This window comes from Acipenser ruthenus, chromosome 4 (genome assembly GCF_902713425.1).
Source record: "Acipenser ruthenus chromosome 4, fAciRut3.2 maternal haplotype, whole genome shotgun sequence".
In the NCBI taxonomy this organism is placed as follows: domain Eukaryota; kingdom Metazoa; phylum Chordata; class Actinopteri; order Acipenseriformes; family Acipenseridae; genus Acipenser; species Acipenser ruthenus.
In genome coordinates, this window is record NC_081192.1 from 69,053,810 (window position 1) to 69,069,392 (window position 15,583).

Below are 15,583 nucleotides of genomic sequence, written 5' to 3' on the forward strand. Positions count from 1 at the left end.
TGATATATTTGATAGTTGTAAGATATGTTGCTGAAGGAAAGGATTACACGCAAAACAACTCCCATTAAAAATGTCCACAAGATTAATAAAGCTGGAGAAAATGGACAGTTATTATTATTATTTTTAAATATTTTGTACACGTTTTATATTCAATTTGTATTATAAAATACATGCTGAAAACAAATGCCCTTTCACACAGGAAATGAATAACGAGAAGAGGGAGCCAAATACTGGCATACCATGAAAGTTATGCAAACTAATTACACTAAACAAACGGTCCCATATCCACTGTTAGTTCTGTCAAGCATCGTATTAAACTTCACGCTAGCATGTTGTTTTTCACCAATGGAATGAGAGTATTTTGCAACATTGATAAGAAAATAAGCGAATTAAAACCTTTTCTATGACCGTTGAATTTCTTCTCCTCCAATGAGACAATGACTCTGATGATGTCCCGCCTACATTTGGGGACGCTGGCGCGGGTTTCCTGTGTATAAAATTTACCGGATGGCTGCTCTGTGTGCAGCTTTTTCAGATTGTTTATATCTAGGTAAACGAGAAGAAAGTCCCGATAACTTTTGGCGGTTTGTATTGGAGTAATTTATTCCCGGTTTTATTTTATTACAAAAGTGCAGAACGTGTACATGTTGTCAGTTTATTAAGTGTTCAATATATGTAGTGTGTGAAGTTTTGTATGAAGCGGTTCACGTTTCAGAAGGTGGAGATTTATTTTGGTCTCTTTGGAACTTGTTCTAGGACTACAGCAGGAGACGGTGTGCGAGAAAGACCAGATTGAAAAACGAAAGTAAGTCTCAAAAAAGTACACTTATATATTACACACACACGACATCGGTAGTCTTGTCATTTAAATTTGAATACAAATTACTCTTTGTAAGCCGAGTGCGATTACAACATGCACAGTATTTTTCTGACCTGAGACGAGTTCCCAGAGCTGTGTGTGGCCTGATCAGTGGGTCTCGGGTCAGTCTGAATGTAAATGCTTACTAAGTTTAAATAGTACAGTCTGAAGAAGAAATATTGGTGTTAGTTTACTGTTAAATTATTATTATTATTATTATTATTATTATTATTATTATTATTATTACAGAGTGTTCTAACATCATGTTTCCATCAACAAGACGAACACACACACACACATATTATCTATCTATCTATCTATCTATCTATCTATATCTATCTCTAATGTGTATATCTAATGTGTAATCTCATGCGAATCTTCTCGTACTAAACCCAGTTTCCATGAAACTGGATTCTAGCGAAAATAAGTAATGAGGTCACGAGTTTAAAAATAAATTACCACATACATTTTCTTGATCTGGGGGAGTTTGCATCTATATATATATAGATGCATATAATTATATATATATATATATATATATATATATATATATATATATATATATATATATATATATATATATAATTTTTATTTATTTATATTTGCTAGACGAGCGTATAACTATTGAATAACCAACCTCGCTGAACATTCTGCTTATGTAACGTGTAGTTGGATTAAGTGGGGGAATGAAATATTTTGTTTTTGAACGATACAGGGACGGAATGCATGTGGTCAGGTAATGAAGCAATTTATAAAAACAGCGTCAGGTGGATGTCGGCATTTGTAAACATGGACCAAAAAGTCGTACTGAATGATCTCTACACTACAGTTTGGCAAAAGCTGTTACATTTTACAGCAGGTATCGTCTTTAAAATGTAGCACAATTCCACTGACTTCCAAAAAGTGCACTGTAATGCATAAACTTGCCAGAAACAATATCTGTCTACATTAAGCTCGACAACTGTAAGGAAACGGGCGAAATTAGGTTAATTTATGCGCGCGAGAGAAAAAAAGTTCGTTAGAGGTGGATACAAATGTGCCCTGTAGGGGATGTCACGATATTAACTTTTTTCATTATCAAGATAGCAATCCACAAATGATAACGATATATTGAGTATCGTGATATTACAGGTTTGATTTAGAAGTAATTGCAAAGTTTTCCCTCTTTTTCAGAAAAAATAATAATCAGTATTATGAGAATCAAAAAACAAATTTGTTGCAAATCGAAGCAATTCAATTATTCTTTTGAGTTGTTTCTTGCTAGTTTTACAATCTAAAGTTTTTATTTTCAGAAAAATGAGGGCAAACTTTGCACTTGCTTCAAAATTATGCTTTTAGTGTCCTTAATAAATGAATATCTATACAAACTAACACCTTTTATGAAAATCAGGCTTGCCTCAAAATAAAACCAAAACCACTGATATTGGGCATACAAAAGTAAGAAACATAATCGTCAATTTAGGCCTATTTTAATTTTTTAAAATATATCCAAAATGTAATTGTTTATGCTGCTAAAATACCCACACTAATGTCTTAAGCCCCTTTCACACTGGCATGTTCTACCCGGGTGGGAACTTACCCGAGTCAGGACCCGGTGTCATGCGGATCGATTTCACTGCTTTTGATAAAGCAGGGTTGACCTGGGTGACAGACGCAAGTACACAATGCGCGTATCAATGCCCCGGAAGCAGCTTGTTACAGACGCTTACATCCAAGCTTCTCTGGATTGAACCGTCGGCCCAAATGTTGATAGAGCAAATGTAATCTGGCCCAACCAACAAAAATATGGCTAAATAGAATAAACAAAAACCTTCACACAGGTGTGGCTGTTTGATATTTTGTACGGTAATGACACCATTTATAATGACATTACACAGATTCCAAAATGGGTTTTATTGGAAATCGTAAAACTTTAAAACACATTGGGGCTGATGTAAGGATAGCTGTAGTGCAAACAATTGTGACCGAAAAACCCAACTTGCCTAGTAGCCAGGCAATTATTTAGGTAGGCTGTGAACTGTGCATTATATGCAGAGTCACTTACAGTAGGTCATTGATTGATTTAACATCTCATCCGCAGGATGGAGCACAAGGAGGTTAAGTGTCTTGTTCAGGGTCACGCATTGAGTCAGCCAGTGACAGGTGGGATTTGAACCGGTGACCTTCTGGTTACAAGCGCTGGACTTTAACCATGTGGAAATGAACTTATTTGGTTAAATGGTTTCATTGTATACTGTAATAAAGTTGAATGTAATTTTATTAAAAAAAGCAGTTTCAGAATTCCTGGACTGCAGCTACATGAAAGAGAGTTCAGGAAGGAATATGGCACTAGTTACCTTTTCATGATACCAATAGTTTTATTGGAATAGCTTCTAGGTTGATATAATAACTGTTGGATTTGTATTCTGAAATTTGCAAACTATCTAAATCTAACCAAATTTCTTTTTTTAAAATCAATTAATTCCTCTCACTCCCTGGCCATAGAAATACTATTAAAATGAATATACTCCCAAAGTTCTTACTGTGAAACTTAAATTAAATTGTTTATTTACAATATTTACCAGCATACCCGGTGCATATTGGAGACTGGCGTTTTATATTAGATCACTAGCTTCACATGCAGTCATTTAGAAGCTGCTAACACACAACCTTGTAGCAACATCATAACTCAATTTAAACATTCCAGCAACTTGTTAAAATGTGTGTCAATGGGAACTAAGTAACTGTTGTTTTTATAAAAAAATTACATTGTATTGTGCACCTTAAAGTATAAAGCTAAGTTATTATTAGTCTTTTTATATGCACTGGTTAACAAGGATACGGTACGCAAAACATTGGCAAATGAACAAGAAGTACGAATTTGTATTTAAAAACGGAATTCAATCTACCATTGAGAATAAGAATAATACAAACATCTAAAATGTTTTTAAAAATGAACAATAAAGTAGAAGTAGCAAAAATGTATTTAATCTCAAACTTGTACATTGTTAATACAACAAAACACGTTAAAATACACCAAGAGGTTTGTATCTGACCTACTTAAACCACGCTTGAAATTATCAAACTTTTAATAACAATAACTGCATTAAACAAATGTGCATTACATGTAGACCCACCTTTAAATTGTGTTTTCTATTTATTAACCCTGAGTCACTTTCATCGCTGTCACTTATTAGCAGTTTTATTACGCAAGCTCCTCCTCATCTTCCACAGCTTCAATGGCAATGACAGAGACCCAGCGTTTATTTAGAATACTTGGCAGCAGACCCGGTGCGTATTGGAGACAGGCGATTTGCGACCCGGCAATTGTTTGTTTTACAGTATCTTTTTTTAATGCATTCCAATTTTTATTCCCAAATCTTTTTTTTTTAAATGTGCTAGTTAAGAACATCTTGTCCTTTGTTTGGAACAAAAGAAAAAATCCCAGGATTGGCATGGTCCATATTCAGAGACCAAAAATTGGGAGGCTTGGCATTACCTAATTTTCTGTTATTATTGGTCAGCTAATATTCGAAGTATGCTTTATTGGATGCAGTTCCATTTATGCCATAATTCAGCGTGAATTCACATGGAGGCTACCTCCTGTGCTCTTCCGTCCCTTTTACCCTTTTACTAAATTTAACACAAACTCTCTTGTTAGACAGTGTTTAAGAGTTTGGATACAGTTCCGCCGGACATTTGACTTGCAGTCCCTTTCTAACTCTCCACCAGATGCTAACCACTTGTTTTCCCCCTCCCTGGGTGATGTGGCCTTTCGCCTTTGGCACACCAAAGGTCTTAAATCTATTAAGGACCTGTACATTAACAATCAGTTTGCCTCCTTCGCACAGCTCTGCCAAAGATTTTACTTGCCAAAAAACAATTTTTTTCTGCTACATACAAGTTCGTAACTTTGTTCGAGCTAGAACAATGCAATTTGCCTGTATGCCCCACCCCCAAGTCCATTATTGATGCTATTTTAGACTTGAACACTGATCCGAAGGGTGCAATATCTAAGATATATTCTGTTTATCTCTACCTTACAAACTCCTTCACTTTCAACTTTGAAAACCTTGTGGGAATGGGATCTTGGTATAGAATGACAAGAGGCTGTATGGGATTCCATATTGTTGCGGATAGTCTTCGATTTGTGCCAGACATGGGTTGATAGTTTAAAATTGTACATCGTATTCATTGGTCAAAGGTTAGGCTGTCAAATTTATTCAGATTTAGACCCAACCTGTGATAGATGCAAACAAGAACCTGCTTCACTTTTACATTTGTTCTGGTCGTTACAGGTTGGTTCTTTTTTAGAATTTTTTTTTATGCCATTTGTAATGTTTTTGAATTATCCATTGACCCATCCCCTTTAATAGCTCTTTTTGGAGTAGTTCCTGACAATATCCCTTTAACTAGATTACAATCTGTTTTGGCCTTTACCACATTGCTGGCTAGACGCCTTGTCTTGCTCAATTAGAAGCAGTCAGCCCCTCCCTCATACATCTGTTGGATTGGGGATGTCATGCAATTTCTCAAATTGGAAAAAATTAAATTTACTTTTACGTGGGTCTACCAAAAAGTTCTACACAGCATGGCAACCCTTTCTGTCCTTCACTGGACAGCTTGAACTTTAGTATCTTAAGATTCATTGGTTTGTGCCCCGATTCCTCCCTTTGCTATTAGCGAGTGCCGAGCTGGGTTTCCATTCTTTTTTTTTTTCTTATCTACTCTACTTTTTTTTTTTTTTTTTTTAATTCCCATTCCGTTTTAATCAATTCCTTCCTTCAAGGCAGTACAGGGGGATTGACCCCAACCATGTCTGCATAGTCACCTTCACAGTTTATTGAACTATATTTATTGTCTTCGGCAGAAGTGGAGCACATCACCACAATATGACGGAAAGCTTCCGCAACATTGAAGACGAGTCGTTTCCAAGCTTCCTTTCCAATTCCCTGGGTAGTAACAGTAGTGGAGTTCTAGGAAATGTTACACTCTGCTCCAATCTGGGACTTCCCGTAGCTGCTTCCACTATAGCTAAAATTAGACCCGAATCCGACAATAGGTGAGTTGCCACTGAATTTGTTTTCTAGATTTAAGCTTTGACTTCCTGTTGCTGCATCTGGTCTTGTGTACTACATATTGTGACACCATTTGTTTTGTTTCTAACCATGTTGGCAGTTATGCTACTGCCAGTGCATGGTGTCTTGTTTGACTAAATACAAGTCAAACCAAAACTGTTGTCCTACCAACACTGTATGCAATGCTATATTTATTTTTTACTTTTTTGCATTGATCACAGCGTAATGCACAGATAGAATAGCATCAGTTTCTGTGCTACAACTGCTGCTATTTATACATGTGTTTTGAAAGTAATGTAACAAATATGATTGGCTCATATGACTGAAGCTACCTTATGCTATTTTAATTGAATAGGGCTCGCCTGTATACTACTCAGATTGACTGAACAGACTTGGATTTCAACATGGTGTGTGATTTGGAGGTTTATTGTCACCAACCTCAGACCTGATTTTTTTTTTTTTTTTTTTTTTTTTTTTTATATATAACCCAGAACACATTGATGCTGGAAAATATCTGTTTAACTTTACAATGTCACTGCAGGGTTCCTGATATCCAGGCATCATATTTGGAAGATGGACAATTTTCACTCCCGTTAATGGAGTCCATGAATGCACAGAAAGGAAAGTTTGCCCTCAGTTTCAAAGATGATTTGTAAGTAATAAAGTTTTTGCTAAACAAATATGTTTATTTGTATGCATTTAAATTTACTTACACTTTTTTTTTAAATCTAAATGAATGTATCAGTTGGTTTCACAGATTCAGATTAGCTGTTATCTCTGACAACCTTAACTGAAGTAACATTGGATAGTTTTAATATTGATGCTAATCAGGGTCTATGAAACCAGCTATATATTGGCAAGTAATTGGTGATGGGCACCAATATCTGTTTTGATATCTGTATTGTTGTTGATAAATCCCATGATATTGCGATAAAGAAATTAATTTCTTGTACGGTGAATAAGCGACTGGATTCTTGATCCTTAGGATTTCTCTGTGCTGTCTTAGTCCCCCTCCCCCTCAGCCTAACCTACCAATTTAACCTGTTGTCTGTCAACCACATTTAAAAAATAAATAAATGCAAAAGGGCAGCAGTGTGGAGTAGTGATTAGGGCTCTGGACTCTTGACCGGAGGGTTGTGGGTTCAATCCCTGGTATGGGACACTGCTGCTATACCCTTGAGCAAGGTACTTTACCTAAATTGCTCCAGTAAAAACCCAACTGTATAAATGGGTAATTGTATGTAAAAATAATGTGATATCTTGTAACAATTGTAAGTCCCCCTGGATAAGGGCGTCTGCTAAGAAATAAATAATAATAATAATAATAATAATAATAATAATAATAATAATAATAATAATAATAAAAAATGAATAGCATGCCTGTCCACTTGGAAAGGGAGAGCACAAGACACTGGGAAAGGAAGATTTACAGAAAACTACTATGAAAACTGCAACAGCCTTGTACTAGTGGGAGGAGACTTGGTGAACACAGTTGCAAACTACATCTAATGTAGCAACTTCCCGGACTATCATAATAAGGCAGGACAAAAAGGCTGCAAAAAATACTTCTGTTTTGAATTTTCAGGTGGAAAATAAGGAACGCCATACAGTCATAGGCATCTAACCCATCTGGAAAAGGGGACACGTGCCTCCCCACTTTGATGGGCGGGGGGGGGCGGTGACCTATATATTTTGCCCCTCCCCTTTTTTGCTCGGTGTATTCATGCTTTTAGAATGTTTTGTCATGGTTTGCTTTTAAACAGTTTAAAATGAATATATAATGGCTAACGTTAGCAGCTTAGAAAGGAGTGACTGAAACAAGCTTCTTGGCAGTTAAGCGGAGACTCCAAAAAATATAGGTAGATAGTTTTTCAGTTTGTTTGTTTTTATTCTCTCCTGCTAAATTTTATATTCATTTAAAAAAGGCAATAGAGAATCGGTCAAAATAACAGAAGCCTGTTTTTACTTTTAGTGAAGCAGACTGCAAATATTATGTCATTGTTTGTTTGTTAATTTAATATTCAGCTTTCACATTGAAGCTTGCAGTGTGGCCTGCTGCTCATTCAATCAAACAAAGTTCAATGTAGGAATTTACAGCCACAGAGAAGTATTGGCAACCTACAGTTAATGTAATAATTCAAGAAAACATGTTAAATACAAGCATTTAGTAAACATTAGCCACTAATTTAATATGACATGCCAAAATACACAATGTGTGGTAGTTTAACGTTCAGTCTTTTATATACAGTGCCTTGCGAAAGTATTCGGCCCCCTTGAACTTTGCGACCTTTTGCCACATTTCAGGCTTCAAACATAAAGATATGAAACTGTAACTTTTTGTGAAGAATCAACAACAAGTGGGACACAATCATGAAGTGGAATGAAATTTATTGGATAATTCAAACTTTTTTAACAAATAAAAAACTGAAAAATTGGGCGTGCAAAATTATTCAGCCCCCTTAAGTTAATACTTTGTAGCGCCACCTTTTGCTGCGATTACAGCTGTAAGTCGCTTGGGGTATGTCTCTATCAGTTTTGCACATCGAGAGACTGAAATTTTTGCCCATTCCTCCTTGCAAAACAGCTCGAGCTCAGTGAGGTTGGATGGAGAGAGTTTGTGAACAGCAGTTTTCAGTTCTTTCCACAGATTCTCGATTGGATTCAGGTCTGGACTTTGACTTGGCCATTCTAACACCTGGATGTTTATTTGTGAACCATTCCATTGTAGATTTTGCTTTATGTTTTGGATCATTGTCTTGTTGGAAGACAAATCTCCGTCCCAGTCTCAGGTCTTTTGCAGACTCCATCAGGTTTTCTTCCAGAATGGTCCTGTATTTGGCTCCATCCATCTTCCCATCAATTTTAACCATCTTCCCTGTCCCTGCTGAAGAAAAGCAGGCCCAAACCATGATGCTGCCACCACCATGTTTGACAGCGGGGATGGTGTGTTCAGGGTGATGAGCTGTGTTGCTTTTACGCCAAACATAACGTTTTGCATTGTTGCCAAAAAGTTCGATTTTGGTTTCATCTGACCAGAGCACCTTCTTCCACATGTTTGGTGTGTCTCCCAGGTGGCTTGTGGCAAACTGTAAACGACACTTTTTATGGATATCTTTAAGAAATGGCTTTCTTCTTGCCACTCTTCCATAAAGGCCAGATTTGTGCAGTATACGACTGATTGTTGTCCTATGGACAGAGTCTCCCACCTCAGCTGTAGGTCTCTGCAGTTCATCCAGAGTGATCATGGGCCTCTTGGCTGCATCTCTGATCAGTCTTCTCCTTGTATGAGCTGAAAGTTTAGAGGGACGGCCAGGTCTTGGTAGATTTGCAGTGGTCTGATACTCCTTCCATTTCAATATTATCGCTTGCACAGTGCTCCTTGGGATGTTTAAAGCTTGGGAAATCTTTTTGTATCCAAATCCGGCTTTAAACTTCTCCACAACAGTATCTCGGACCTGCCTGGTGTGTTCCTTGTTCTTCATGATGCTCTCTGCGCTTTAAACGGACCTCTGAGACTATCACAGTGCAGGTGCATTTATACGGAGACTTGATTACACACAGGTGGATTCTATTTATCATCATTAGTCATTTAGGTCAACATTGGATCATTCAGAGATCCTCACTGAACTTCTGGAGAGAGTTTGCTGCACTGAAAGTAAAGGGGCTGAATAATTTTGCACGCCCAATTTTTCAGTTTTTTATTTGTTAAAGTTTGAAATATCCAATAAATTTCGTTCCACTTCATGATTGTGTCCCACTTGTTGTTGATTCTTCACAAAAAATTACAGTTTCATATCTTTATGTTTGAAGCCTGAAATGTGGCAAAAGGTCGCAAAGTTCAAGGGGGCCGAATACTTTCGCAAGGCACTGTATAAAAAAAAAAAAAAGCACTTCCAGCAAACTACAACAAAGGAAATGGCTACAGTGTCAAAGAAATGTGGAATTCCAAAACCACAATCCGCAATAATCAAGAAGTACCACACAACAAATTCAACTGAAATGCTTAATGTGGACGTCCAAAGAATTACAGATACAGCAGGTAGGAGTAAAAGCCAACGAATGACTTTAAGCATCAGGCATAATGGTGCCTGAAAACTACAAAGGACACAACACAGTTCTATACAACTAGACCCTATTGCAAACAGCTTTTTACAGAATTCATAAAACAAACTTAAGCTAAGAAATATGACCAGGAATTTGAAGCATTCCTGAACAAAATGATCTGCTGTGCTTGTGGTATGGGGGTATGCAGTTCAGGGACTGGAGAAATGCATGTGATTTCAAGATCGAATGAACGCAGCCAGGTATCCAAACATCGTACAATGGTACAATCTGCTCATAGGCTGATTTAGCAGACAGTTCATTTACCAACATGACAATGACCCAAAGCATCTGGCTAAATAAACTGGAATTCTTGAAGAAAACTAAGATAAGTTTTGGAATGGCCTTTGTATCACTAGATCTCAGTCCAATAGAAATGGTTTGGATTGATCTGAGAAAAGCTTTAGCCATGCATTGTGTATTCAGTCTGTGAACTGAGCACTCAAAATACTAAAGCAGAGGTGCCAGCCAATACTTTTCTCCTGAACAAGTATTTTGAAATTGCTTCAGTATGTAATATATATATATATATATTACACACACACACACACACACACACACACATACAGACAGACGTGCGCAAATTTGTTGGTACCCTTACAGCTCATTGAAATAATGCTTCATTCCTCCTGAAAAGTGACTAAATTAAAAGCTATTTTATCATGTATACTTGCATGCCTTTGGTATGTCATAGAATAAAGCAAAGAAGCTGTGAAGAGATGAATTATTGCTTATTCTACAAAGATATTCTAAAATGGCCTGGACACATTTGTTGGTAACTGGATTATAGTGATATTTCAAACTAATTAGTTTCTTTAATTAGTATCACACATGTCTCCAATCTTGTAATCAGTCATTCAGCCTATTTAAATGGAGAAAAGTAGTCACTGTGCTGTTTGGTATCATTGTGTGCATCACACTGAACATGGACCAGAGAAAGCAAAGGAGAGAGTTGTCTGAGGAGATCAGAAAGAAAATAATAGACAAGCATGGTAAAGGTAAAGGCTACAAGACCATCTCCAAGCAGCTTGATGTTCCTGTGACAACAGTTGCTACCAGAAATTGTCTATTTTCATATTTGTCATATTTAGTGGCTAATGTTCACTAAATGCTTATATTCACTAAGTGTTTATAAGATCATTCAAGACTATTTTTGTCCTATGTAAGTGACTGCATATAATGCACAGTTCACAGCCTACCTCTGTAAAGTGCTTTGTGATGGTGGTCCACAGTGAATGGCGCTATAAAGATATTTTTAAAGTGTAGGGTGACAATACTTTTGTCTACAACTGTACTTGCAGCATTTGAAGACTTTTTTTTTTTTTTTTTAAATATAAAAAAAAGTTGCAGCCAGTGACATTTTACGTTACAGGCACGTACCTGAAATCATAAGGTAATTAAAAACAGCCACGCCTGTGTCAACGTTTCACTTCCGCAAGTAACATTTTTGTTTATGATTTTGTTAATTTGAGACCCAACATGTGCCAAATTGCAGCATTGAAGTAGAAACCACATTTGCTCTAGTCAGCATTTGGGCCCAATCGGGATTGCTGCTTAAATGGGATCAGCTCTGGGAGACATTTCTTTCCAATGCTGTTTGCCATTTTAATTGGGATACAGTATTTTCAAAAGATGAACGGAGATTGCTTTTCAAAGCAAAACAGGTCACGTAGCACAGTGTTGTGAGTAGATGATTATGCTGTGACTTGCATAAAACACGTTGAACTCTTGAAGGAGTCTCCTGTGGTTTCTCGGGCTGTGTTGCAAAAGTTGGCATGTCAGCATCGCAGCAGCGATTTTAATTGTTTAGAAATAATTCGTACAGAGATGCCAGCTGCTACAATTTGGCCGTAGCAGCTACTGTTTTGGAGATTCTACTACGGCGAAGGGGTATAATACTACGATTTTTATTAAGTAAATAAATGGATACTCCCTGAATGTTTATGAAATATGTCAATACCATGTGTCTGTTTTCCTGTTTAATTTTAAATAATACTGTATTTCACAGACAGTTTATTGTGGCATTTTAACTGACATACTAAAAGCTCTGAGCTGGGTTGCTTAGTAACCAGTTTAGGGGTCCTTCAGAAACCGCTGCACAAATGTCACCTTGCTATCATTATCAATCGCACGTTTACCTGGTTGATTGTCAGTAAGGCTGTGATTTAAGTCACGGTGGACACGGATTCCGTGATTTTACTAGAGAACATTGAACTTTACCAACACAACTGGAAATTCCACCTTAACCAAAAAAAAAATGCTTTCACGGATTAGCTAATGATGTTGAACTAGCTAGGTTACTTTACTTTGCAATGTAGCAGATTTATATTTTTATTTTTTTTCAGCGATGTCAATTGATAACAAATTTTACAAACTAGAGGAGGCCATTCAGCCATTATGCACATTTTTATTGCCTGCGTGCAGTACCTTATACTTTTCTCTATTAAATGTCATTTGTCATGTGTCTGCCCAGTTCTGAATGCTGTCTAGATCCCTGTGGTACACCACTGGTTACCTTGCTCCATTTTGAGGTTTCTCCTCTAATCAGTACTTTCTGTTTTCTACATGTTAACCACTCCCTAATCCATGTGCATGCATTTTCTTGAATCCCTTTTGCATTCAGTTTGAGGATTCATCTTTTATGCAGGACTTTGTCAGAAGCTTTCTGGAAATCTAAATAAACCATGTCGTATGCTTTGCAATTATCCATTGTCAATGTTGCATCTTCAAAAAAATCAAGCAGGTTAGGTAGACACAATCTCCCTTTCCTAAAGCCATGCTGACTGTCTCCCAGAATACTGTTACCATATAGGTAATTTTCCATTTCAGATCTTATTATAGTTTCCATAAGTTTACATATAATAGAAGTCAGGCTTATTGGTCTTTAGTTACCTGGTTCGGTTTTGACGCCCTTTTTGTGGCTCAGTATTACGTTTGCAATTCTCCAATCTGTCGGTACAACTCCTGTGTCAAGAGACTGTTGCGTGATCGTAGTTAGCGGTTTGTAAATAACTTATTTTCATTTCTTTGAGTACTATTAGGAGGATCTCATCCGGCCCAGCGGATTTGTTTATTTTAAGAGCACCTAGTCCCTTTAACACATCTGCCTCTGTTATGCTAAAGTTATTTAAAACTGTATGGGAACAGGTCGACATGTGGGGCATGTTGTCCGTATCCTGCTTTTTAAAAACTTGTGAAAAGTAAGCATTTAATATTTGTTTGTTTTTTTTTCTTCATCTGATTTTGCTGTTTGTATCTTAGACATTTTAACCTCATCTTTGAATGTTCTCTTGCTGTTATAATATTGGAAAAACATTTTGGAATTTGGTTTTAGCCCCCTTAGCAATGTTCATCTCTCTTGGCCTTTTTGACTTGCGTTTGCAGTTCCAAGTACTCGCTCTGTGTACTTTGTTTTTGGTCCCTTTTTAAATGCTCTGTAAAGTGCCTTTTTTTTGCTGAATTATTTTTTTTTTAATTGACCTATTAAACCATTTTGGCTGCTTTTTTTTTTTTTTTTTTTTTTTTTTTTTTTTTTTTAAATCTAGTTTTGGGATGCAATTGTTTTGCGCCTCTAGTACTACATTTTTTAAAAACGGCCATCTTTTTTCTGTTGAGGTTTTCTCTGTTTTACTCCAATCTACTTCATAGTTTTGCTTTTCTAAAATTGTAAACCATAGCTTTAGTCATTTTACTTTTTGGGTTTTTAAAATCACTTCAAATGAGACCATGTTGTGGTCTGAGTTTGCCAATGGTTCATGACCTCTGTTTTAGTTATTCTGTCTTCATTATTTGAAAAGACTAAATCAAGGCATGCCTGCCCTCTAGTCGGTGCCTTGACAAATTGCGTTAGGAAGCAGTCATTTGTTATTTCCACCATTTCAATTAAGTCCGTCATGCTCCCCACTGGGTTTTCCCATTTTATATGGGGGAAGTTGAAATCCCCCATTAGTATGGCTTCTCCTTTGCTACACGCATTTCTAATGTCATTGTATAACAGATTATTTTGCTTGGTGTCTGAATTTGGCAGTCTATAGCATGATCCTATTATGCCCTTTTGAATTTGTCCATTTATACTGACCTATATTGATTCGCACTTTTAAAATGATGCACTTGACACGATGTCGCTGGAAGAACTGCAGGTACAACTCTACTGCCTTTTTTTTGGGGGGGGGGGGGGGGTGTCAACCTGCAACTGCGTTTTTCAATGCCTTGACCCAAATCAAGCAAAGTGTCTATGCATAGCTGAGAAAGCAGTGTTTGAGACCATTCTACTGTTTGAAGACAACTGTGTTGGATAGTGTGAATACCGTGCTTACTACGAAATTGTCCGTGAAACTGAAATGAAATGTAATGTTTACCAGTTCTGGAAAAATATGGAAATGAGATTCCCAACTATTTGCTGTAATCAGAAAGGCATCAAACATGTACAACACACTGTATCAGAAAAAATATGTATGTAAACAAACAAACCAAAACATAAAATAATTGAAAACTGTACCGCAGCAGAAACCGATGCACAGTCTTTGAACTTCAAACGTTACTTTTCTTAAAGGTATGTAAAACCTACAGTTTCTTTGCTGTCCTGTAGAAACCCCACCAAATGTTATGTAAAACGAACATTTTTGTTTATAGTTGTATACGCTGTGAAGCTTATTTTTTTTTTTACAGGATTAAAATTTGAACTTGGTGTTGTGAAAAGCATAAGTAAATATTTAGATTAATTTTCTCCTATTTTTATAGACAGACCAATTTTGTTTATTGGTACTGTATATTGTATTTAAAAAATAAATAAATGAATTCATCCCTGTGACTTAACGCACCATTTTCCCCTTCCTCCTTGATTTTGAACAAATTTACCGTGACTGCTCCATGATTTTTAGTACAAATTTCTGTGACAAAATCCCAGCTTTACTTAACCGTTATTAAAATAGGAATCACAAATCGAACGAAAAATGTCACTCCCTCAATCAAAAAGATCGAAGTTGGTTTGTCAAATTTACCACAGAATGGTCATTCATGAGATTGAGACACTCAATCTTTAATATCTACTGTGAATACTACCAGACAGACTTGTCTGTGAAACAACATGACTGTCATTCTCATAGGTATGAAGAAACACCAGCAATAATCAATCTGGCACTCCCCATTACTGTGTTTCCGTAGGGTGGGTGGAAGTTGGTCATTTAGTAAAAGGGCGGAGCTACAGTACCCAAACTCAGTGACCCAGACGGTAAACGGCGTGGCATCCGAGGATTGGAGGAGCGAATGCGCTCTAACATAGGGGGTGATATGAATAGAGGACATAGCGTAAGTTATCTGTTCCTTTGTAAATGGTTAGAACAACCTTGAAGGAGACCGCTGTGGGAAATTACGTGAGTTGTGTTTGTTTTGTTCTGTCAAGTAAAAACTGTTTTGATTTTCAAGACTACTAAACACTATCCAGAGCTGCAGCCGCAGGCCAGCAATAAACCCGGACACCAGCACTTCCCTGTTTCACAACGAACTGTCTTTGGTTTTGGGTCAAACCTGAGGATTACAAAGTGATACATGCCGTTGTATCGCTTCT

The 15,583-nt window shown here is 36.9% G+C and overlaps 1 protein-coding gene across 3 annotated transcripts in view; it reads left to right on the forward strand.

Moving 5' to 3' along the window:
- The first annotated feature begins 467 nt into the window (after positions 1-467).
- The window catches only part of cep192 (centrosomal protein 192), a 101,809-nt gene continuing 86,693 nt past the window's right edge, over positions 468-15,583 (forward strand). For 2 of the 3 annotated variants that reach the window (XM_059022705.1, XM_059022707.1), the window contains exons 1-4: positions 468-584; positions 757-805; positions 5,709-5,900; positions 6,458-6,568. In XM_059022705.1, coding sequence (XP_058878688.1) covers positions 5,731-5,900; positions 6,458-6,568 — 281 coding nt within the window. In that variant the 5' untranslated portion in view covers positions 468-584; positions 757-805; positions 5,709-5,730. The other variant, XM_059022706.1, reaches the window with a different exon arrangement.